Source organism: Phasianus colchicus, chromosome 8 (assembly GCF_987193195.1).
Source record: "Phasianus colchicus chromosome 8, bPhaCol1.hap1.1, whole genome shotgun sequence".
Taxonomy (NCBI): domain Eukaryota; kingdom Metazoa; phylum Chordata; class Aves; order Galliformes; family Phasianidae; genus Phasianus; species Phasianus colchicus.
The window spans coordinates 12,395,790-12,417,486 of record NC_143443.1 but is presented as its reverse complement, the minus strand read 5'-3'; the positions used below and the strand labels follow the sequence as shown (position 1 = coordinate 12,417,486).

At 43.0% G+C, this 21,697-nt stretch overlaps 1 protein-coding gene and 1 long non-coding RNA gene across 23 annotated transcripts in view; one reads left to right on the top strand and one right to left on the bottom strand.

The window, feature by feature from the left end:
- Window positions 1-21,697, bottom strand: part of NUDT13 (nudix hydrolase 13) — a 29,436-nt gene that overhangs the window by 7,454 nt on the left and 285 nt on the right. For 4 of the 17 annotated variants that reach the window (XR_016468748.1, XR_016468745.1, XR_016468746.1 and 1 more), the window contains exons 1-8: window positions 18,957-19,180; window positions 18,759-18,867; window positions 18,136-18,275; window positions 17,430-17,537; window positions 16,954-17,063; window positions 15,930-16,055; window positions 15,669-15,780; window positions 14,921-15,075 (exon numbers count right to left, since the gene is read on the bottom strand). Coding sequence is in view for 11 of the 17 variants with exons in the window: in XM_090144957.1 (XP_090001083.1) it covers window positions 14,156-14,359; window positions 14,921-15,075; window positions 15,669-15,780; window positions 15,930-16,055; window positions 16,954-17,063; window positions 17,430-17,537; window positions 18,136-18,275; window positions 18,759-18,867; window positions 18,957-18,978 (1,086 nt within the window). In the remaining 6 variants the exon portion in view is untranslated. The other 13 variants (XM_090144962.1, XM_090144961.1, XM_090144964.1 and 10 more) reach the window with 13 other exon arrangements.
- LOC116235058 (uncharacterized) lies at window positions 2,841-16,847 on the top strand. Of its 6 annotated transcripts, none has more exons than XR_016468754.1 (8): window positions 2,841-2,909; window positions 3,162-3,344; window positions 5,488-5,613; window positions 6,266-6,351; window positions 12,677-12,837; window positions 12,919-13,405; window positions 15,624-15,826; window positions 16,496-16,847. It is a non-coding gene; the product is annotated as an uncharacterized LOC116235058 (long non-coding RNA). The 6 variants fall into 6 exon arrangements; XR_016468751.1 differs by lacking the exons at window positions 15,624-15,826; window positions 16,496-16,847 and adding exons at window positions 4,329-4,501; window positions 14,275-14,361; XR_016468752.1 differs by lacking the exons at window positions 15,624-15,826; window positions 16,496-16,847 and adding an exon at window positions 14,275-14,361 and having other exon boundaries at window positions 12,726-12,837.

Here is a 21,697-nt window from a genome sequence, read left to right as displayed (position 1 = left end):
AAAAACAGAACCCCCTCAAGCACTTACTGTTTTAGTTACTCTCTAAAGGATATTGGGCTTAACAGAGCATTTACCCATAGGGTATTTTTAACAAGCTGCTCAGAAGATTTCCATACAAGAAATGTTTAATACAATAGCAGTTTGCCTTGGTAAGTTACAACTGTTTTGTACAGACTGAAGTTAAAGTCACTTGGTTATTCACTCAGCTTTAACATTTCCTTCTGGCTAAAAACAAAGCATGCTAAACTTACCAAAACTCAGTTTTACTTAATACCCATATGTAAATATGTAACACAATGGAAAGCACAGCAACAACAACAGAGCAGCAAAGTCCCAAGCTACAGCAAGCAAGAATTTGCTCAAATAGAACAGCTATAGGTACAACCACAAAACTGCTTACCTTCAGAAGACCACAAATTCCACAAGGACCTCCAACAAGAGATACCATTCCTTCCACTGCCAACCCTTAAATGGGGGCTGGGAAGGGGTGGATCCTGGCTCCACCACTCCCAGTCATTCAGCTGCATTGCATGCACCTGAGCTCCCATGGTTGGCCCTGCCTTCCCACCAGGTGCTCAATCACTGTCTTAAGCCCTGACTTAGCCTTTCCTCTACACTATTAAATTCCTATTTTAAACAAAACTATGACATAACAAATATTTAATGCCTAACTTCCTGTTGTATCCAGTTTAAGCTTTCTTAAAATATAAGTCTTTATGTTCTTAAACCACAGTATTGCAAATGGAAAATAAGTGCAGTCTTAGTAACCAGGATGCTGACCTGAAATTACTTTTATATACTGTTTTATCTAATAACATAACGCTTGCAATATTGTACCTTTGCACGCATATGGGTTTTGCTCTCTTTTCCTCCACATGATTGACACATTTAATCAACCTCAAATAACATCTTATTGCTTTATATCTTTTTCCTATGACATTATAAAACTCAAAGCTGGTAGGGATTTGTGTTGTTTTTGTGAATACCCTAACAAGAAAGAGGAGAAGAATTTAGCCTCACAATGAGAGCCCACAGAAAACTGGAAGGGATATTACAAAGAATTTTCTTGTTTTCCCCAGAATCTATCAAAACTGCAGGTGTAATAGAACGAGGGGAAAAAAGAAATTCAAATAAAGAAATAACAGTTGTACTGAAAGTGACCGATAAGTTGAGAAGGATGAGATTTGGGTGGGAAGCTAAGGGAGACTTTAGTAAGGTTAAACTCAGGAAATGAAATCACTGAATAGAGAGAGACAAGGATAAAAACTGAAGAAAGGTGCTTCAGTGCACACGTGCACATACGTGAATTCAGCAAGCTTAAATATAAAAAGGAGAAATGTGGGATGCTGGAGGCGTAGATAAAGGAAAATACTGTTGTTTCCAGAAAGCAATGCTTGCTTTTTTGAGTATCAAATGTGCAACAGAGTGGACTTCTTTAGCAAAAGAGCTAAAGAGAGCAGAATTAAAGGGAGGACTGAGCACAAGGAGCATGAGAGAAAATGATAGAGTAAAAGAGAATGTACAAGAAACTTCAGTACCTGCAACTACCAGGAGTGACAAGGGAGTCCTGAGAGACAGGAAGCTCGTACCAGACTTTGTATGTATGTTACTGGCACTCACAATCAAAGCTTCAGCATCAAGAATAGATAAAGGTGATGTACAGAGGACTGCTATGGCCATAGTAATTGCTATAAAAAGGATTGTCAGCAAGTAAAACTAACAGCACTTCCTGAACTGAGGAATGAACAACATATTTTAACGTTCAAGAAATCTTTTCAGGCAGAACTTTGCCCTGAGGAGAGAAGTACTACATCACCCTTACAGAGAGAACTGGAACAATTTCTCTACTACTGCTCTCTAAAAGGGGCTCCACTCCTCATCTACATCCTGAGGACTTTTATCATATTCCTATTGCTTACATGTATTTAAAGAAACAAAAAACCAAAAATCATCCAACGACCATAACCAGATTGATTCCTTTCTCAGTGGAAAAGATTAAATACGGGATACCAAAAGATCTCTCCCAAAGATTTTGCTTTGCTGTTTTTTAACTGAAAACAGAATGAGAGGCAAAGAAGAAAAACAAGGAAAGTGACTGGCAAAAGAGAAACCCTGAGTGCCAAAAGCAGAGATGACTCTTTTCCATTTGCCCGCCCATTATCAGTTCTCAAGTTACCAGAAACACCTCGAAAAAGGTGTCACATCATAGCCCCAAGAGAAGATGGAGCTGTCCTCGGTGGAGGCAGCTGCATGACTCGGGCAAGCAGACCATGAATTCCCATCATCAGTTGGAGTAACAGAAGGGTAATCCATTCCTCTGAGATTTCACACTCAATGAGATGCACATGTTGTGGGGGGGAATAAAGAAGAAAAAATAAAACAGAGGCCAACCACACTATCACAGAGAAACAGATAAGTAGGCTTTTCCTTTTGTAAAAAGAGAAAAAAAAAACAACAAACAAACAAACAAAACAAAACAAACCCTGAATTGTAGAACATTCTTAGTTGGAAGGGACCTGTAAGGATGCAGTCCAGTTCCTGGTATTGAATAGCTCTTTGCAATGCTTCTCTAGAAGTTTTCATGGGGTACATTATTTATTCAAGGAACATTTATGCGGAAAGCATAGCATGCATTTAGTTGTATTAGTTTTGACTCCTGATGGCCTTGATGATTGTATGGTAACTGTTGAGTCACGGCCTCAACCACTGATTGAGCATCTGGGGAAAGGATCAGGGTTGCTCTGGGAGCACAGGTGAAGGCAATTCAGCTGTGTGACTGGAAGGGGTGGAGCCTGGCTGCACCTCTCTTAGACCTCATTTAAGGGCTGACTGCCAGCGAGGAAGGATCTCTTTCTGAAGATCCCTCCTTGGTGAAGGTTTTTCCTGCAATCCTAGGATCTTCTGTTATGGTGAGCAATTTTTTTCCCCTTTTTATTTCACCTCTCTATTGTGCTAGTTCTTCCATCATTGCTTGTTTGTTGTAAAACTTTTTCTATTGTATTGGTCTGTCTATTTGCCACGATGATGCAAGATGTCATGTCCAGTGGTAAAGCAGAATGTGACCTTTCTCCCTGGTTGCTTCTGTGGAGCTGGATGCTATTTCTAGTCCCAGTTCCACTTAAGAATTATTCTTCTCCTTTCCCCCTTTGTTTCTGTCATAGAATTAGATGAGCCAGGCTATCTGTGAGCTAAGAGCAGGGCACAACTATGCACTGATGCCTCAAAAAGAGGCTGTATTCTGAAATGATACCTTGCTGAGGTGAAACCTAAAGGCTACTACTGATAGAAGCAGCTGACTTCCACCTGAAGTGGTTCTGCCTCAAGCGGTGACTCCTGGGAACAGGGTGAGTGCAATAGCAGGTGGCCTGCTACAACCTGTTGGGTACCTTTTTCAACTCCCTTGCATCTCTAGCTGCTGAAAATTCAAGTTTTCTGGCTGTTGTTGATGAGATCAGGTCTCAAGGCTTGCCCTGATCAACAGCATGGTTTCTAAGCATACTGCTATATAGTACCTTCTAGTCAGGAGCCCTCTGTTGTTAGGCTGAGATCTCTGTGAGAGTTTGCAGCCTGTGCCCATGGTTCTGCTGGGAGGTTCTCCTGAGGCACATCGCCAGCTGAAGGGAAACTTTCAGTGTTGCTGGTATTAAGGAAAAAAAGAGGTATTCAATCAAACCTGGAGACATCCAGCACTGTGGATGGGGCCCTGGATCTCTGCTGTATTCAGTTATTTTCTTATCAGCTGTGGTAAAGCTGGTACTCTTTCAGCTGGAAGCTTTCCTGGGGCATTGCACTTAGTGGGGAGCACTGCCTTTATAAGCTATTGCAATACTTGTGGATTCTGGTGATGGTTCCCTGCTGGGATGCCTCACCTACCCATGGCAGGAGTTACCTTTCTTCCTGTCCTTCAATACTCCAGTGGAAATGGCAACAATAGTTAAAAAGGAGCATTTGAGGTTTGCAATGCTCTTAATGCAGTGTTGCAATTTGGTGGCACGGCTATCCTGAGAAAATCCAGGCCTCTTAACACCGAGTGCACAGCAGGCACTGTGGCAGTGCTGAAGCAGCACCCGTTGGTGGTGGCTGCAGCAGTCCAGGCTTTCTACCTGTGGGATCCCATTGATCTGCAGGCGTGTTGCTCTTTTCACACCCTTCCCTCAGATGAGCATGTGATGACCATAATTAAGTGACAAGCTGCATTAGAGAAATCACTTAAGTTCTGTGGGAAATTACTTAAGGCTTTATACTGTTTTAAAGTATATACCTTTTTGGTGTAAGTACTGTTTTGCATTTTTAATGCATTATGTTGAATGAAGTTCACGTTTATTTAGAGACGCCGGGAACCTGGAATATTCTTTGTGAAGTCTGAAAAGTGACTCATCTTAGGCAAATATATGTATCTGAAATACTATCTCAGATAAGGTCAGTACTATTGGTGACTTAAAGCAAAATTTGGATGGAACTGTTGGAAAATTGATGCCCATACAGAGCACAGTTACAATGTGTGAGTATTTTTCTCTTGCTTTGGCCTTTTCAGGTTACATTCACCAAGCGTTTGAATGCACAGCTTATACAGCAGAAGTTTGACCCAGGCAGGAGCAATGGATACACGCTGCTCCTTTTGTTCTGCCCTTAGTACAAAGCCCATGAGTTTGGCATGAAGCTAGTAATTACTTTCTATTGATTTTTGTACTTAGTTTTGTTTGGGGTTTGGTCCGAGAGGTGGCCCTTTGCTTGTAGATGGCCTGCTTTTACAGAGCGGCATGAGCAAGCTGTCAGTTCTGATTTTTCTGTAAATGCAGTATTGTGGAGGACTACTTACAGAATAGAGTACTCCTGTACTTCCACTCCCAACCATTCCATTCGGGGTTGAAGTCTCAAGGCTGGTACAGCCTGTGGCCATGTCCTGCCTGTCAAATTTGGCATGAAGCATGTAGAACTTGCTACAGTGTGTCTTTGCAGCACAGAGTAGATGTAGGCAACATCTGAAATAGGAACAGCGTGGGACTTGTTTGCTGGAAATGCAGAAGGCCCAGTGTGCCTTTGGTCTCTGCTCCAAGTAGAAACACAGCCGCATCTGAGACCAAGTTTTCTTTTCTGAAATTGCCTGCCCTGAAGCTTGTGCCTCGGTGCAGCACATTTGTATAGGCTACACAGCTTAGCAGTTCAACAAAGAATATTAATACAGTTACAGTATTAGTGCTTACATGAGCAGCAGTTGGTGAGCTATAGGTCTCCTATGGCTTGTTTTTTTAATTACTTTCCCTGTAGACAGGCTTTGTACGTCAGGTTGTGGTATCTTGCTTTGGAAGGTGGAATCTCTCTTCCTGCAGCAGTAATAAACCATTTTGGTCTTGTAATCAGCCTTGGTCTCTCCATCCCAAATGGCAGAACTGGATGCTCAGTGATAGGGAGATCTTGATGCAGTCGTTTAGAGCTGTGCTTAAATTTCTCATGTATTGAGAATATCTTGTTGCATCTCTTATACAGGCTTGTGGCTTTGAAATTGTGCTCTAAATGCAGTAAAGCATATCCTGATCTTTGAAGAGAAATGTGTTCAGAGGCACCATGTGGGAGAGAGACTTCAGTAGCCTGAAGGAAAAAGATTATTTTAAGGTGAAGTGTTGTCTGCATGCATTTTGTATGCATTCCAGGAAAAAATAACACCTCATTTAGCTCTTGAACTTATGCAACTATTTCTAGCAGGACACAAAACCTAATGCTTCTACCTATGCAAAAACCCATTAATATGTTCAAAGGAGGGCTGTGTGGTTTGTTCCCCTTCAGAATTCATCTATTTATTTTGGATTTTAAAAATGGGAAAGTAGGAAGAAAAAGTCTTGACTACTTGAGATTTGTAGATTGTAAAACTGAGAAATTCCATTGAAATGGTTAGGTTAATATCTTCTAGTTATTGGAAGAGGGGAGAATTCTTACAGTATCACAATACTGTTTCAGAGAGTAATTCCCACGCATCATGCAATTTATTCACAATATATATAGCTGTGACTTCAGTGCCCTGCTGTGGGAATTACCATATTCACTTTGATCTTCATGTAGACTACATATGTGGAATATCTTCTATATCTGACTGAAAGCACCTCAGGCCCATTTCCTGTATTTTTCTCCAAGTATAAGTGGCAAAGCACTATGTAACTTGTTCTGATTTTTCTCAGCAAGAAATCAGTTTGAATAGCAGTCATTATGAAATACTATGGAAGGCAAGTGGAGGGACAATTGCTTACATTCCTGCTTGTGTGTTGAACAGGGAGAAATAGAAGGCTCTGCAAAGTACTTGTATTTGTTGCGTATGGCAGAACATTAACAGATTGCTGGAAGTAATAAGTCAGAAAGGTAAGAGCTACATGTAATTGGTGAATACATAATACCTGCAAGTACTTTAAGTTTGTTTGTTTTTCTTAAGACTTTCTCAGAAGTTGGAACCCTTTCTCCTTTGTGTGCTTAATATACATGCTGTGCCTTCTGCATGTGAGTATTAATTCTCTACTATGCTATCTATCAGTAAAAGTTATGGCTTCACTATTTATCTTGGTTCTGTAAAGTATTAAGCTATTCTAAGTGAGTTAGGAGGTGACTGAAAGGTGTTATTCATCTGGTTGATTGGCTGCAGAAATTGCTTAAGCTTCATTGAGAAGCAATCCCAGTGAATAACAAGTAGTAATCTGTCTCCTTTACTCAGAGCTGGCTATGACTATCTTCAGAAGATCCAATAAAAAAATAAACCGTTGCAAAAAATATCTGAGCATTTGCCAGATCAAAATACCTTGACTGCTAGTTGCTTAAAGTTCCAGTGTGTGCTGTTTAGGATCTGTCTATCTGTACCAAGTTTACCGAGACAAAATAAGCATTAAAAGCAAAGGAGGTGGGAGGGAAACATGCTTTGGAGAGGCATCAAGGAATGTTACTAATTTATTCTCTTATTTCGGCTAATATCGTGTAGCACTCTGGTAGTTCCCCACAATTCGCTTGTCTTTTTACTTATTTGCGTAGAAGGAATACTGTGGAATTTCAGTGAAAACGAGTATGAGGTGTCAGGAAGTGTTGGCACGGCAATGCAGACAAAAATTCATTTTGGGAAAGTGAAGTCTTCCTTTTAGCTCTGAAGTGAGTCACAGCAATGAAATCTTGACACTGCTATGGCCAACATTTGATGTGAAGGAGTTGGAGAGAAGCTGCTCGTCTTCCTCCAAAGGATGGTAAGCAGGATGATGCACTTTTCCCATCAGTTACTTGTGGCAAAAGAGAAGCAACTGTATGGTCTCTTTGCCTACTTCTGTCATGTCCTGTGGCTGTTAGTTGTTACTTGTGGGCAGTCACTTCTGCTTGACACATCCTGTTTATTTATATAAGCCACAAAGTCTGGACTTGTTAACTGGCGAGATATGCAATCCAGTTTCTGATTTTTTGATAGCAGTAGGTCAGGAACACCATGCACACATGCACCAGATCAAGTTGTTTGCATTTACTGTCAGATGGAAAGCTTTGAAACATGTAAAACCAATTCCCTGATAATACAGAGCTTTACTAGTATGTAGTCTATTCTGATGGCAGTAGTACTTGTGGTTTGTGTATGGTTTCTGTTAATGAAACTTCTCTGTACTTACTATAGGCAACTACAGACAAGTTCTGTTAAAGCAACTACATCTGAAAATACTGGCCATGCATCTGAAGAGAAAGATGCTGAGTTGACACTAGCTGATGTGGATATGAACCTAGTAACTAACCTGCTTGAATCTCATAGGGCTCAGGCTGGACTGGCAGGATGCACCTCTAACACTTTATGGAGCATGTGCATGTATTTACCTGAAATTAGATGGTACTGGTTCTAGTAAAGGTGCAACAGAATAAGAGGCTGTCTCAATTCAGGAGACATGGCTGACTGGGAAAAGAGAAGGAGTAGCACCATTTGGGAGAAGAGATGAGGTCTGAATTTAAAGCGTTTTTGTACATGTATTAAGTGTGGATTTAAGGCATAAAGTGAATTTACCTGGAAATGCTGTCTATGTGCATACTGTCTTAGACAGGATTAGGATTTTTGCACTAGTAATATGTCTTCAGAAAACTGCAAAATGCTGTTGTGGCTTGAATGAAACTCTTGTTACAAAACCTTTCTTTAAAGCTGATGTTCCAATTTGCTGTATTTCCAACATATCATTTACCCATAGCAATGTGCTTTCAATATCTGAAAAATGTTGCTGCGTTCATGGGGAGACAAGAATATCATGCAGGAGGGACAGTGTTCTCTTGTGTGGATTTGGGACTGCTGATTCAATGTTTATTACACATTCAATTGTTTTTCTGAAAATGCAAATATTGCATTGTAAAAACTTTTGATAACTGTTGTAAAAATGCTTTTTACTAATTAGGAGTATTTGAGTAATCTGATAGAATATGTAAATATTGCTATAATACTGAATTTATTTAAAATAGAAACAGAAGTTCAACTTGATTGCTGAAGCTTTTTTTTCTCTCAAAGATATGCATAACTTCTGTAGCAAAGTGTTGGAAGTTGTTGGAGCTAAAGCACTTTCACTGTGGGGGCCTTTTTTTGGATTCCATTATGACTGACTGGGTGACAGTAATAGATGTGTATGAGCTCAGTCTGAAGAGCTTGGTTTTGTTGTTTTGGGAAAATACAACCTGGAAATGCTTTCACATAGAGTAAATCTACTCTGGATACAAAGACTTCATTTTAACCAGGTAAATATGAAAAAAAAATACGTAGCAATTTTTGATTTGTAGGGAGCAAGAAGGCAGATCTGCTGGATCCATTGGACTTTTCCATATCTTTTCTGTTTTTCCTTCCATGTAACTAGACAAGTGTCTGAGCAGGCAGAAGAGAAGCTCAGTGGCTGAGCTTTTGTTGCTGGTGAGCTTTTTTGGAACATATTCAGAAACACAATGGCAGGTATCATTACCCAACTGCTGTGCCACAAAGTTTGCAATAAAGTACAAAAAGTTCTTTGAAAGTAATACACTGCCATCAGTCCACTGAAATCCAAGAGCCCTTCACAATTTATATCGAATGCTTGCTGACTTTTCAACTGCTCTGTACTATCGTGGTTTTGGCATTTTCCTATTTGTTGTTGGGTTTGGTTGTTTTTCTACTGTTTGTTGGGTTGGGCCTCTTTGTTTTGTAAATGAGGAATTTCTTGTAAGTAGTTTCAGTACAAATAAAAACATGGAGACTATACATGAATGAAATGAGTGTGAACAAGGAGTGCAGTAGCTGTGCCATCTCTGCATTTGGCACCTGTTGATGTGTAAGAATGAGGGGCTACAATGATGCTACTGAAGTTTGAGGAGTTTAGATTGCAGAGTGGTGAGGTGCTATGGGGGTTAGACAAACCCATGCTGAAATCCAGAAACTGAGAAGTGGTTCTTGCATCTAGCAGGCAAGGATAACCAGCAGTTACTGTTGGAAAACAGACCTTCAACATTAGACATGCAGCATAATTTACAAGGAAGCTACCTAACATTTTTCACTGAGTTGTTAGATAAATACTTCCACAAATATGCTTAGACTTGAGAGTTTGAATTGCCCATGGCCTGTATTGTACAGGTCAAAAAATGTCAGAGGACTCTAAGTGTTTTCTGAAAAAGGAAAACATTAAAAAAAACTGAGCTAAGTTCAGAACAAAGCAGCTTGTTTGGAGGCGCTCCAGCTGATCTTGTTTCTTAGATAGTATGACTTTATCAACTGCACTGCTATTTCAGTCAGATGGAGTTGGAGTAAATACCTTCCATTTGTTTAGCAGCTTCATGATGGAGACCTTCAGTGAGTAGATCTGTAGTACTGGAGAACTCTTCATCTAAAATTCTTCATCTAAGAATCAGGACTTGCAGGCTGCCTCTTGCACTGCTCTGAAGTAGCACGTGAGGCGTTTCTGCTCTTAATTTTGAAAGAATTTTCAGCAAAGGAATCCTGATGGAATTAATTAGGGAAGACAAGTGCAGCATGGTTCCCTTTCAATGGCTTGATATCAAAGTTTCCATTATATTGTGATTATTATGAACCAGTACTTCATTCCAACTAACTATTCACTTCACTCATTAGAGCATCCAATGTTTGTACAGCTTTGCTTATCCCAGGACTTCTAACCCTTTCCAGAAATGCAGTTTTCTTGTTTGTGGCCTAATCCATGTAGCCTAGGTTTTGAATGGAGTGGTTGTTGACTGGTGTGCTGCAAGCAAGAAGACAACTAACTGATCTTTCCTTTTCAGTATACCAGATGTAAACCAATCCCATGAGATGGTAGAGATCTTGAACTTGTTCAGACTCTCTAGAAAACCTGGAGAGTTTGGCAGCTGCCACTTTTTTCCCCAGTCAGCTCTATGGAGTAGATGGGAACCAAAGAAAGAGAACCTCTAACTAATCACTGTTAGCAGGGGGTGTGCAGTTCAGCTCAGAAGTTGGCAGCTCACAGGCCAGCGATGCTGTTGGTGTGAGTTCAGCTCCTTTCTGGTCACTGGGGAGAGGAGGTGCTGTTCAAAAGGAGCAGTGTTTAAGTGCAGCTAACTCTGTGCAAATGCAGCTTTGGGGGTGTTGCCTGCTATTTGGAGTCTCTGCCTGCAAATAAATTGTTATCAGAATCCTTGCTGTGTAAGTAAGCAAATGGCAGCCTCCCCTCTTGCCATGAGGGATTGCCACCCTGTGTAGGACTTTTCTCCTTTTCTTTCCTTGTAAAATAAGAGTAACAATTACCTCCAGAACATGCATTACTTGCAATAGTGGACAAGCAATTTTCATGAATATTTGCACAGCTCCTGCTGCAGCTTACGTAACTTGAGAAACTGGAGTTTGTTTTCAATAGCAGCAGGAGTCAGAGCAGGCCCTTTGTACCACCTCAGGGTCCTGTGGGATGCTGCAGAGGCTGCAGCAATAGCTGCTCCTCCCCCTTGGCATTTCTGTCTTGGAACGGAACACAAGTGCATCTGTTCTGGCAAGTCTGAGATGGAAATGTATTTCTTCCTCCAACTTTATTTTATTCCTCCAAGAAAATACTGTTGTGGAAGACGGTTGGAATCTTGGTGTAAACAAGCAAATACAAAGCCACTTAAAAAAAAAAAAATCAGTGAACTGCTCAAGAATATAAAGAGTTGGGAGCACGAAGCTTTGGTTGATGTGCATTGAGTGTGCTCTCAGCTGCCATCAAGATTACTGCCTTGTAAAGATGGGTAAGATTTCCTATTGTGGATTCCAGGTGCTGATGATAATAAACTCAATAGCAAAACCTGTGCCTTTAGGGCACATAGCTGAGATAGCCATTGTGATTTCAGCTTATCTTTTGTATGTAATCTTAGAGCAAAATATAGATGAGCTGTTCTGTTGATGTAAGACAAACCATGTACAGGTGTAGGAATACATGCTGGCCGTGCTTCCAGGCTAGGAAACTGCTCTGTGACATGCAGTGTTGTGGGCTCAGGTGTGAGGCTGACGTGGCAGCTGTGCTAATCTAAGTTAGCTGAGCATAGCCCTGATGTTTTTAATTTGGTGAGGGTTATTAACTGTACCTGCAGTCATAAGGCTATATTATAGTTATAGGGCCGATGAAGGATTAAATGTTAAATGAAACTATACCTCATTGACTGTTAATACTGATGGCTGAGAATTTAAGAGATGACACAGTTTTATTCCTGCTCTCTGCTGGTGGTCTTTCCTGTCACTTTCTTAGGGTTTATTTTTCTGCAATAGCACTTGCTTTGACACTCCTAGTTTGGTCGTAAAGTGGGATGTGATTTAGCTGTGGGATTCTACAGGCTTGTGTACTGGCAACATCCATATTTAACTATCATATTTCCTGCAGATCATTGCTGCAAACCTCTTGTGACTGGAGATGTACATAGCTTCACTAATAAACCTCTCCAGGTTTTTGTAGCTCAGACCAGTGAGGCTGAATTTGTGTGCTTGCTCTTTGCTTTTGCTGTGTTCCTGTGACACAAATAACCAACAGCTTTTCCTAGATAAAGCTGCAAAACTGCTCTTGTCCTGGTCTGATGCACATTCATTTAGCATCACATTGCATGAATGACATCTGGCAGGGTTTTTACTCTCACACAGCTGCTTGCCATCTGTTACTAAGCCAAGGTGAATATGTTCTAAATGGCAGCTGCAGGCTGGGCTGTTGATTTCATTTCAGCAGTGCTTCCCTGTGAATGCCACAATATAAATAACTGAAGAGGGATCCCAAGAGCACAGGCTAAAGAATTTTTAAAAAGTGGTAAAAAAAAAAAAAGTGAATCCCTTTAAAAACCTGTTACACTCTGAAGAGACACAGAGCTGCAACTCTTATTGCTGTCCTGAAGTCTGTGGGTGTCAGCCTCAGCCTGGGCAGCCCATCAGCTCGCATCACCCCACAGGGATGTTCTGCCAAGCCAGCTGTGTATCAGCAATGTAGAGGCGACAGTTCTGAAGGAGCTGGTGTTGGTTCTTTCAGTGGGAGCTTGCTGACTGCCTGCCTGATGGAGTAAAAAGCATCATTTGCTAAGTAGTAACCCACTGGTTCCCAGCAAACAGAGGTCAGTTTTCTCCAGTGTCAAATTCTGGTCACGCTGCAGCTTGTTTGATGGACATATAGTATGAAGTAGAAGAACAGTTGCATACTCACAGAGTTCAAATTGCTGCACAAGTCCCACAACTATTCCTTCTCTCTTTCAGGTATATTGCCTTTTTCAGCTTTTTGTTCTTAGTTCTCTTTCTACCACAGAGAGCAGATCCTGTGCGGGTATTCAGAAAGCACTGAGCACACCAAACTGAGTGCTGTAATCTGGAAGCAAGCCTGGGTCACATCATGGAAGTGCATGGAGCGAGGTGGGGAGGTAAGAATGCGGAAGGGGAGAAGCACAAATATCCTTCTGTCTGGGCTCTAACTCTTCAGTGTATTTATGTATTTATTGCAGATAAGAGGAAGAAAGGAGTAGGGCTGGCAATGGAAATGGCATGTTCCTGAGATGAGAGAGGAAGAGAAACATCATGGAGTATTGAAACGATGGGAGAGAAAATAGGAGTAACCACCACAAAGAGAGGCAGTGAGGCATATTTCAAAGGAAACTGGAAGCAGGAGAGTTGCAGTTAAGTTCAATTTTGCGTGAGTTCATCTAAAGGTCTGGCTGGGCTGGAGGGGAGGCACCAATAATGCTCCAATCTGTACCAACTTCTTGTCCTGTTCTCCCTTCAAGTATCTGTACTGATGGCTTAGCGATCTTGACATTTGAATTCTGGCCAAGTAAACAGGAAGGACTGAACCTAAAAAAGCAGCAGATCCTTTCGTCTGCCTCCTCTGCTTTTCTTTCCCTTAATCTTTGTCACTCTCATCACAAACACGATACCATTTCATCAGTAAAGCAAGACCAGTTCTCCAAGCAAGCCACAGACTTCTGGCACAGGGTGAGAGATATTATCTTTCAGTAATATTATCTCACCTTTGAGTTTTTTGGGTTCTAATATGCTCATATATAGGCTTTGCTCTTCTGCTCTCTACCACTAGGTAGCTCCGTTCTCTCTTCCTTGGAATGGAAGTGACACGTTCTGTATAGCTGGCAGGGAAAATGGTATCTCCAGAAGTAGTTTTAGTTATTCTCATATATCATCAAAGGAGGAGTATGCTTATCATTTGGGGCAAAAAAAGTTTCATATGAAACTGGAACTCTAAATGGTAAGGGAAATGGAAGAAGGGGAGAGCATACAGGCATTGCCTTTCTATTGTTTCTTTGACAGTCAATCCAGATTGATGTGCAGGTGAATACTAAAAGGCCTCTCTCCTTTAATGTTTTTTCTGAAAAAATGGTGGGTTCAGATATTCATCACAACCCCTAGATGGATAAAATGGAGAAAAGATGGTCATAGCTGCACTGGGCTTATTGTTCTGTTGCTTACTGGGCAACACCAGCAGCAGATGACAACGTTTTGTGCTTTGGGACAAAGAATTTTATTGTATGTTTACTACAAGTTGATGGATCTCAAAGGTGGTTCATTGTGCAAGGAGTTATCTGAAGATAATCAGTTCAGAAATGTATAGGTCTCTATATCCAAATGTAGGACTGCCATCAGGTTACACCTGCTATAGCACAGATCTCAGCTGTGGAAGACTTCATGTCAAGCATTAGTAATCCTGGTAGAGGTATAGGCTTGATGAAGTCATAGCACCTGAGTTGGCTGGGAAGTCTGCTGCTTAACCCACTCGTCAATCAGTTTGTGAGCAATGGCCTGTTTGGGAGGGAACCAGGGTAAATAATTCCCGTTGTCTTGCTTTGCAGATTTGGGTTCCCGTTTGAGACCCTCCATGATTTCCTCCAGGCCAAACCAGCGGGCTTCCTCCAGTTCCAGGCTGTTCATACTGATCTGGAAAGAATTAGGGGAGTACCAGTTTCTTAAATCAGCTTTAAATGTGGGCAGCAGTCCCTCGTACTTGCACCCACAAAGATCCCATGCTAGAATCCTTGGAGTGAATAATCTACGCTGGAATTAATTGTCGATGCCAGCACAGGAGAGGATGTGACTGCCCACTGGTGTTTCCTTAAGGAAGCCACGAGTCAGTTAGCCCTGTTCCATTGTGGCATTGGCCTGCAAAGTACTAGTGTCTGATCACAGTAACTAACGTAGCAGAAGCTGCGTGTTCTACAGCAGATAATGTTCTGAATATTAGGAGGTAACTGCTCTGCAAAGTTAAGAGGAAAAAAACGTAGAGGCGTTGTGCACAGGTTCAGTGACCTGTGTAAAATTTTGCATGTTACAACAGAAGCAATCGTTATTTTCCAGTCTCCTTTTCACCTGTAGGAAGCTAGCTGAAAAACGCATTTAGAGAGGAGCCGATGCTATCCAAGCTAAAGCCTGCAGACCAAAAGAGATTCTGCTATGTAAAGCTGGCATTGAAATGCCTTGGAGGAATGCAAGTCCACTTACCTCCAACTGCTGTCTCCTCACCAGTGCATGACAAGCTATCATTAAGCAGCTGCTGGGGAAGGGCCAGTGCTGGGATGCTGAGTACCAGAGTGACTCCACCTCCAGGCCAACCTCTTCTGCCACTTCTCGCCGGACTGCCTCCTCCACAGCTTCACCTAGAAGCAATCATATTTGAGTAAGGGCAGGCCTGACTGTCAAGCGTGAGCAGGAGCTCACGCTGTGCTGACCTGGGAATGCTTATTCACTGAATTGAGCATCTTGCTGCCAGTGTTTGCCTCCCTTAACCAAAACCATCAGACACTTTTGGCTTTATCTGTATGCAGCCAGTGGACAGAATGTGGGGCTATCCCTCTTTGTTTCCCTTTTTAAGCTGCTTTCCCTCCTGTAATAAGAGGTCTGTAGTTCTGGGCTTTTTTTTTTTTGAGCCAGATGGCATGGGATATAAAACAGACTAAGAAGTATCTGGGGGTGCACAAAATGGACCAAGAAGTATCTGGAAGTTCTATTCTGGGGAGTCTTACAACTAAATTTACTATCAGGGACTACAGTAACTGATACACACTCATAATTCACCCATTCTCTTCACATATATACTATTTTGAACCCTATCTGAATAACGATGCTGACCCAATCCTTGCTTTTTGTGGTATCAACCATGCATCATTTATCTTTTCTGAGCAAGCCCTTGGTTGATGTCCCACAGCTCTGCACATCTGAGGGCACTGTGCTGGACGAGAGGCTGCCTTACCTACGTCACAGAAGCCAGACAGAGCAGTGTACATCCCCTGAGGAAATGAGGCCTGTCGTGCAAGGAGGCAGCGGCTGCCATCAGACACCAAGATGATAACTACTGGAGACATCTGGAAAATGCAACCAAGAGCAAAGGAAGGAGTTCAGACCAAACAAGTAAGTGAAAGTGGGGACTTTTCCTAACTGGCTGGGGGTCCACACTGTTTGTGTGGGCAAGCAGTGACCCTGTGCTTACCTGTTGTGCTGCTCAGGTGCTCACCTGTGGGTAATAAGTGATTCCACTGGCGTGGCACACGCGCTTGCTGCCAGCTACGTTTTTCTGGGTCGGCTGCCCAGTTTTGCTGCAGTACTGGTGGGAATCGTGCCACCGGAGAAGGCCCTGGGCCTGTGAAGGAGGAAATACAGGTCTGTGGACACCCGGAGCCAGATGATTCAGAGCAGTGTCCCCCAGTGGTGCTTTGCTGTTTTGTCCCCAGCATGCTGTTACAGGCGTGAATTCTGATTACGTTTGAAAGCCTCTATAATGTAAATGAAATATGGGCACTGTTTTGATTAAGGGAGTCTTCTGCAATTGGTGTTCTATGTTTACTGCTCTAGCATCCAAATTTCATCATTTTAAGAGGAGGTGGAGGAAGAGTTGTTCCTTATTGCGATATAATGGGAGTACTAATGAGAACTGAACCATACCAAGGAGATGCCAGCCCCAAATACCTTTGGGGAAAAATAACCTAAGCATCATAAACATTACAGAGCAGGAAAAGAAACATCAATTATTTCCGCTCATCTGTTTGGACACCTAATTTTCACACACAGGCCTTTCCTTAGATCTTCCAAACAGGGCATCTGGAGAGCAACAATTTGTAAGTATGCAGTTGTAACAGAGCAGCTCTGACAGAAGATCTGTAAGGCCATTCTTGAAATTCAGTTTGCCAAGAGGATAACAGAAAAGCTGTGTGTGTTAATTGCTGAGGACAAACCGGGATTGCTGAATCTACCATGGCTGCTGAGATAAGTATATTTCATGCTGGGCATACAGCAGGTTGGTGCTAAATGGCAAATGACTGCAATCATTGTTAAGCCACTTCTCTGCTTCTCTTCCCATTGCAGCATACTTTTGTGACAGCAAATTTGGGAGAAGAGCTGTAATTTGTAGTATCCTTGTACCTAGCTGACTAAAAACTGAGAGTAGATACTTTAACAATACGTATGAAGTCATAAAACAACGTGGAAGACAAAGATGTTAGGAATAATAACTTATTAAGGTTACAAATCCTGCACTGTACCGAGGCCAGCAAAGAAGAATCCTTCTCATCCACTACAAAGAAAGCCTTTCGTAAGTCAGTGAACGATCCCTCGAGCTCAACCTCAATGACTGATCTTTCCAAGGCTCCTGCTTAAAAAACAACAACAAATCTGTGAACTGCAGTTCTTATCCCACCTTCATACCCTTCATTGTTCCGGTATACAATTTCTGGAAGTTCCCATGGAAGTGACATCACTTCAGTGGTGTACATTTCCAAATGTTAGTGACCTGCAAACAGCCCACCTTTACAAACACACCCAGAGGAACCACAGCGCAGTTGAGCTACAGTTTGGTGGCTCAATCACTGCGCTCACAGCAGCTCCTACAGAGGATCGACTGATTCCTCTTGGCAGTAAATAATCACCCAGCATGGAGAAGGGATGCTGTCTCAGCAGCATCTTCATCTCAGTGCATCAAATGTGATGCTAACACAGAGGGAAGAGGAGTCATCCCAACCTAAATCCAGGGCAAAGTGTGGTACGTGCTCATCTGAACAACCGATCAGCACCGACTTCTCTATCCACTGTTCAGTCTCTTTGAATTTCTCCAGGATCTTTTTCATTTCTAAAGAGCAGGAGAAAGGGGAGGAAAAGCTGTAAGGAAAGTTGATTTGTATGACTGTGAAGCTCTTTCTGCATTGCCAAGGCTTGTGAAATCTGGGCTCGAGGCAGGGTGCTCCTGTGAGAGCAGTGGTGGAGATGAGAAGTGTAACTTCCTTCCTAGATGTTGTATCTTTAGACCACTTCAAACTAAAGATGCGAATGTTTTTATGCTTGAGGAACAGCTGTCCATTCCAATTCTTTTATGCCAGCTGATACCTTTCCCTCAGAACTTCTCCCTGCTTTGGTAGCAAAATCTGTTGTCTGTTATCCTACCAGCTCTTCAGAAGTTATGGTCCCAAATATTCAAAGCTTATAATCTCAAAGCAGCTCAGGTGTATTTTGATACCATATGCATGTGAGGAGCATGGGCTCACATCAATGTGTTAAGGTTTTAACTCCAAATAGTCTTTTTTTTGGTAACAAACAGCATGCAATATATAACAGGATGTTCTATGTGTGTCTTGATTCTTAACCCATGTAAGGTGTTGCTTATTGCAAATGACCCTGTATTGCTTGAGCTGCATGACCTGGGTGACGTCCTGTCTTGGACACCTGCTTACCTGCTGCACTGAGCTGTGGTATCAAATATTTCTTCCCGACTTTCTGCAGGAAAGGTGAGAGATTGTGAAAGATGTAGAAAGTTCCTGAGGTCTGGGCTTGTCTACACAAGCTGTCATCTTCCTTTAGCTTATTCAAGTATCTGCAGTAAGAAAAGAGTTGGAATGATGAATTCAAGATCACGTTGATATTACATGTGCTATGCTTATTTGGATGCATTTATCTCAGAGCAGACCCAAGGTATGTAACCCAAGTCTCTCAATCCAAGAGGGCTCTTCTAAATACATGATTGTTTGTGTGCTTCTTCCAGACTGTCTGGAGTAGTATGTAGTAGTAAATGAGGTGAGCAGCGTCACTTCAAGTCTGCCTGAATTTTTTTGAGTTCTTTAGTGAGCACAGGCATTCATTTAGAGTTTCAGCCTAAGGCAACTAGCTCTTCTCTATAGTGAAGGGAGTGTAGAGATTTTGATAGCTCACATTTACAAAGCACACACAGGACTCTTGCAACACTGAACTGCTACAAGATGAAAGCTGGCGTTAGATTTGGGTAGGGCTGCTTGTGACAGTGAATACAAGAGTGCTAGATCCTGGTTTCGGTGCAAACAAGAATTAGATGAGAACTTACCTCATTTTTCTAACGTAGGTGGAGTGTGACCTGTAGAAGAGAGCAGCTCTTCTATACGCTGCTCGATAAATTGCAGCCATAATCAGCACCAATGGGAAGCTGTTTCTGTCTGAAAAGAGAAGCACAGAACATAACACAGTGGCCTTGAAAACTTAAATTTGATTTAAAACGTGCAATAACCCAATGCTATGTGCTTACAGAACCTACAGAATGCTGGCATTTGCTTTCTAAAATAAGGTCGCAGAAGGTCTTCAAGTGCTACAAGATGAGGTTAAATATTTCTCTCTAAATTCCTGTACCAGTGGGATAAAGAGCAGCGAGAGTGGCTGCTTGTTTGTTTCCTACGCAGTTGTAATGGCCTCCATCCAACTGAACATCCTATTGCAGCAAGCAGCAGATCTGTGGGAAAGGCATCGATGCCAGAAGGGAATGAAAGACAAAATATCGGCGGTGGAAGAGAATTCCCAGAGCTCAACGAGAGGCAGCAGTTGCAGCTGAACTGGATCATCTCCAACTGAGAATGGCTTTTGTGCCAAAGGATCCTACTGCATTGTCAGCTCAGGCAGTCACAGACTGCTGCCTGAACTCAGCTTCAGAAAACAGCCACCTCAGGCATTCATCTGAAACAGAAACGAGCTGTGATTCACAATCCTCAGCAATTATGTTGAGTATTTCCTTTTCCAACCACAGATCTCAAAGCTCTCTAAGGAGGAAGTTGCATTTCCTTGATCCTACAGGCTGGGACGTGTAAGCCGCACCAAGGAAGAGGCGGTGAGTCCTTGGTCTGAGGAAGGTTGGTGACGGCTCCTGAGCTGGGTGGTGCCCGAGCAGAGGCTCCTCTCCTTGCAGGCAGGAAGGCAGTCTCCGCTCAGTGCTGTGGAGGTGTCGCTTCTCTGCCCGCCCAGCAGGAGGTGGGTCGAGAACAGCCACTTCACAAACGCTTTGCCCACTTACTGTGCCCGGAGCAGAAGGCGTGCTGTCTGCAGCAGCAGGAAACAGCTCTGAAAGGCCACCGTTGCCCTCAGCTGGAAGCGCTGCTCCTCCAGCAAGCAAAGCAAACAGCAGCTGTCTGACCACATTGAGACGCTCTTCCCCCAGCAGGAGCTCTGGGAAATGTAGTTCGGAAACCCTCGGCTCAGTTGGGTGGCTGACAGGATCTGCTCCCACTTTCCGTCAGCTCCTGCAGCTGTGGGGCTGCTCTCCCTGCATGATTCGTTCTGCCAGAATTCCACATACTGTAATTTGCCAAGCAGAAGCTATTATGGGAACAATGCTACTGCAATAAGTCGAGCTGTTCTGAAAGTATTAGTTCCTGTTTGTTTAGTTTCTTTTTTTCTTTGCAAGTTTCTGTTTTCTGTGTCAGTAGCATGAGGGCATTGTTCGAAGTTAGGGACCGTCTGTTCCCGAAGAGGAAAATATGCCAATGGCTGAACACATCTGAAGAATGGAGCTGAGTGTTCTAACACCCAGACCTGCAGCTGAGTTTGCAGCAGCTCTGATTAGAAAGTGCCCTTTGCCAGGAGAAATGACAGAGTAACAGCACGTATTTTTCATGCCTTCATAACTGAATACATTCCTCTGGTACTGAAAATGTTACCCTGGGCTGGAACCTACCTGTCTATGTTGAGGAGAAAGGGAATTTTGTCAACATGTAAATGTTTTCAGCACCTTTAGCTGTTTGGTGTGATTTTCTAATTGAGAAGTTGTCATGTAACTTGAGTGTTGCTTGTAAACATAGTAAGTAGAGTAGGCAGAAAAAATAATAAGTAGGATATGCATGGAAATACCACGCTGGTTATTGGCATTGCTTATGAGTTTAGGTGTAATTATGTTGTTAGATTGCTCTCCTTCAGGATCTTATTAACCTACAATGCTAATTGGATTAATGGACAAAACATCTTCCCTTAATAAGATAGAGCACTGAAGTGTAATCTCCAGTGTAAACCCACCCTGCAGTTAAAACAAGCCAGTAGATCTGCTGAGCCAATAACACTTGTGGTAGTAATCTTGCTAGTTCTTGCTATTCTCTCTTGCCAGCTGTTCCCAGCAAGAGGACATGAGCACTGGGACTGCCATCAGCTCGCTATTGCAAAGCAGCTGCTAACTGCTTCCAATGCATCAAGCTAGCAAGCTCATGCTGAAAACGTGCGGTCACACCACAAGGAACCTCTTGCTGAACACTGTTTCTTTCCTTGGAAAAGGCTGGGGTAAGACAAACCACTTCTTAAACAGAAAGTTAATGAGTAGTCTTCCCATCCATCATTATGCGATACAAACTAACCTATAACTGCTGAGGCTGCCCAGAGAGGCAGGTGGTGCCCGGCCCCGCAGCCTCCCAGGGTCAGGCTGGATGGGGCTCTGAGGTCCTGATGGAGCAGTGGCTGACCCTGTTCCTTGCAAGGGAGCTGGACCAGGTCGCCTTTAACGGACTGCTCCAACTGTAAGGAGTCGAGAAAGACTTGGTTTCATTTTATCACAGCTTCATTTTGCCTGCAGCCTACCTTTGGCATTGACGCTACTCGTTAATGAACAGATGGGTCATGTCAGACTGAGAAAGTCCAGTTAAAAATTAAAAAGCTAAAGGTTAGGAACCTAAAGAGGAGTTCTGGGTTAAGGAGCGAGCTCGCCACATCTCCAGCAGCTGCTGCTCTACCTCTGCCCACGTGTCCCGGGCTCTCTGCCTTTCACGCTGGAGGCCGGCGGACCGCTCCCCGCTTCCTGCCGGCTGTAGGAGCTCTGTTTCTGTTGGAAAGCGACCAAGGCGAGAGGAAGGGAGGCTTATTTCTGACGGACGGTTCCGCTGGAACCGCGCGGGGACCGACGGCGACTGCGCTCCTCCCGGAGGAGAGGGAGGGGGCCAAGCGGCGCGCGGAGCCCCGGGCTGCGCCCCGCGCCCACGTGGAGCGGCGGCGGCGGCGCCTGCGCACCAGGGCGGCCGC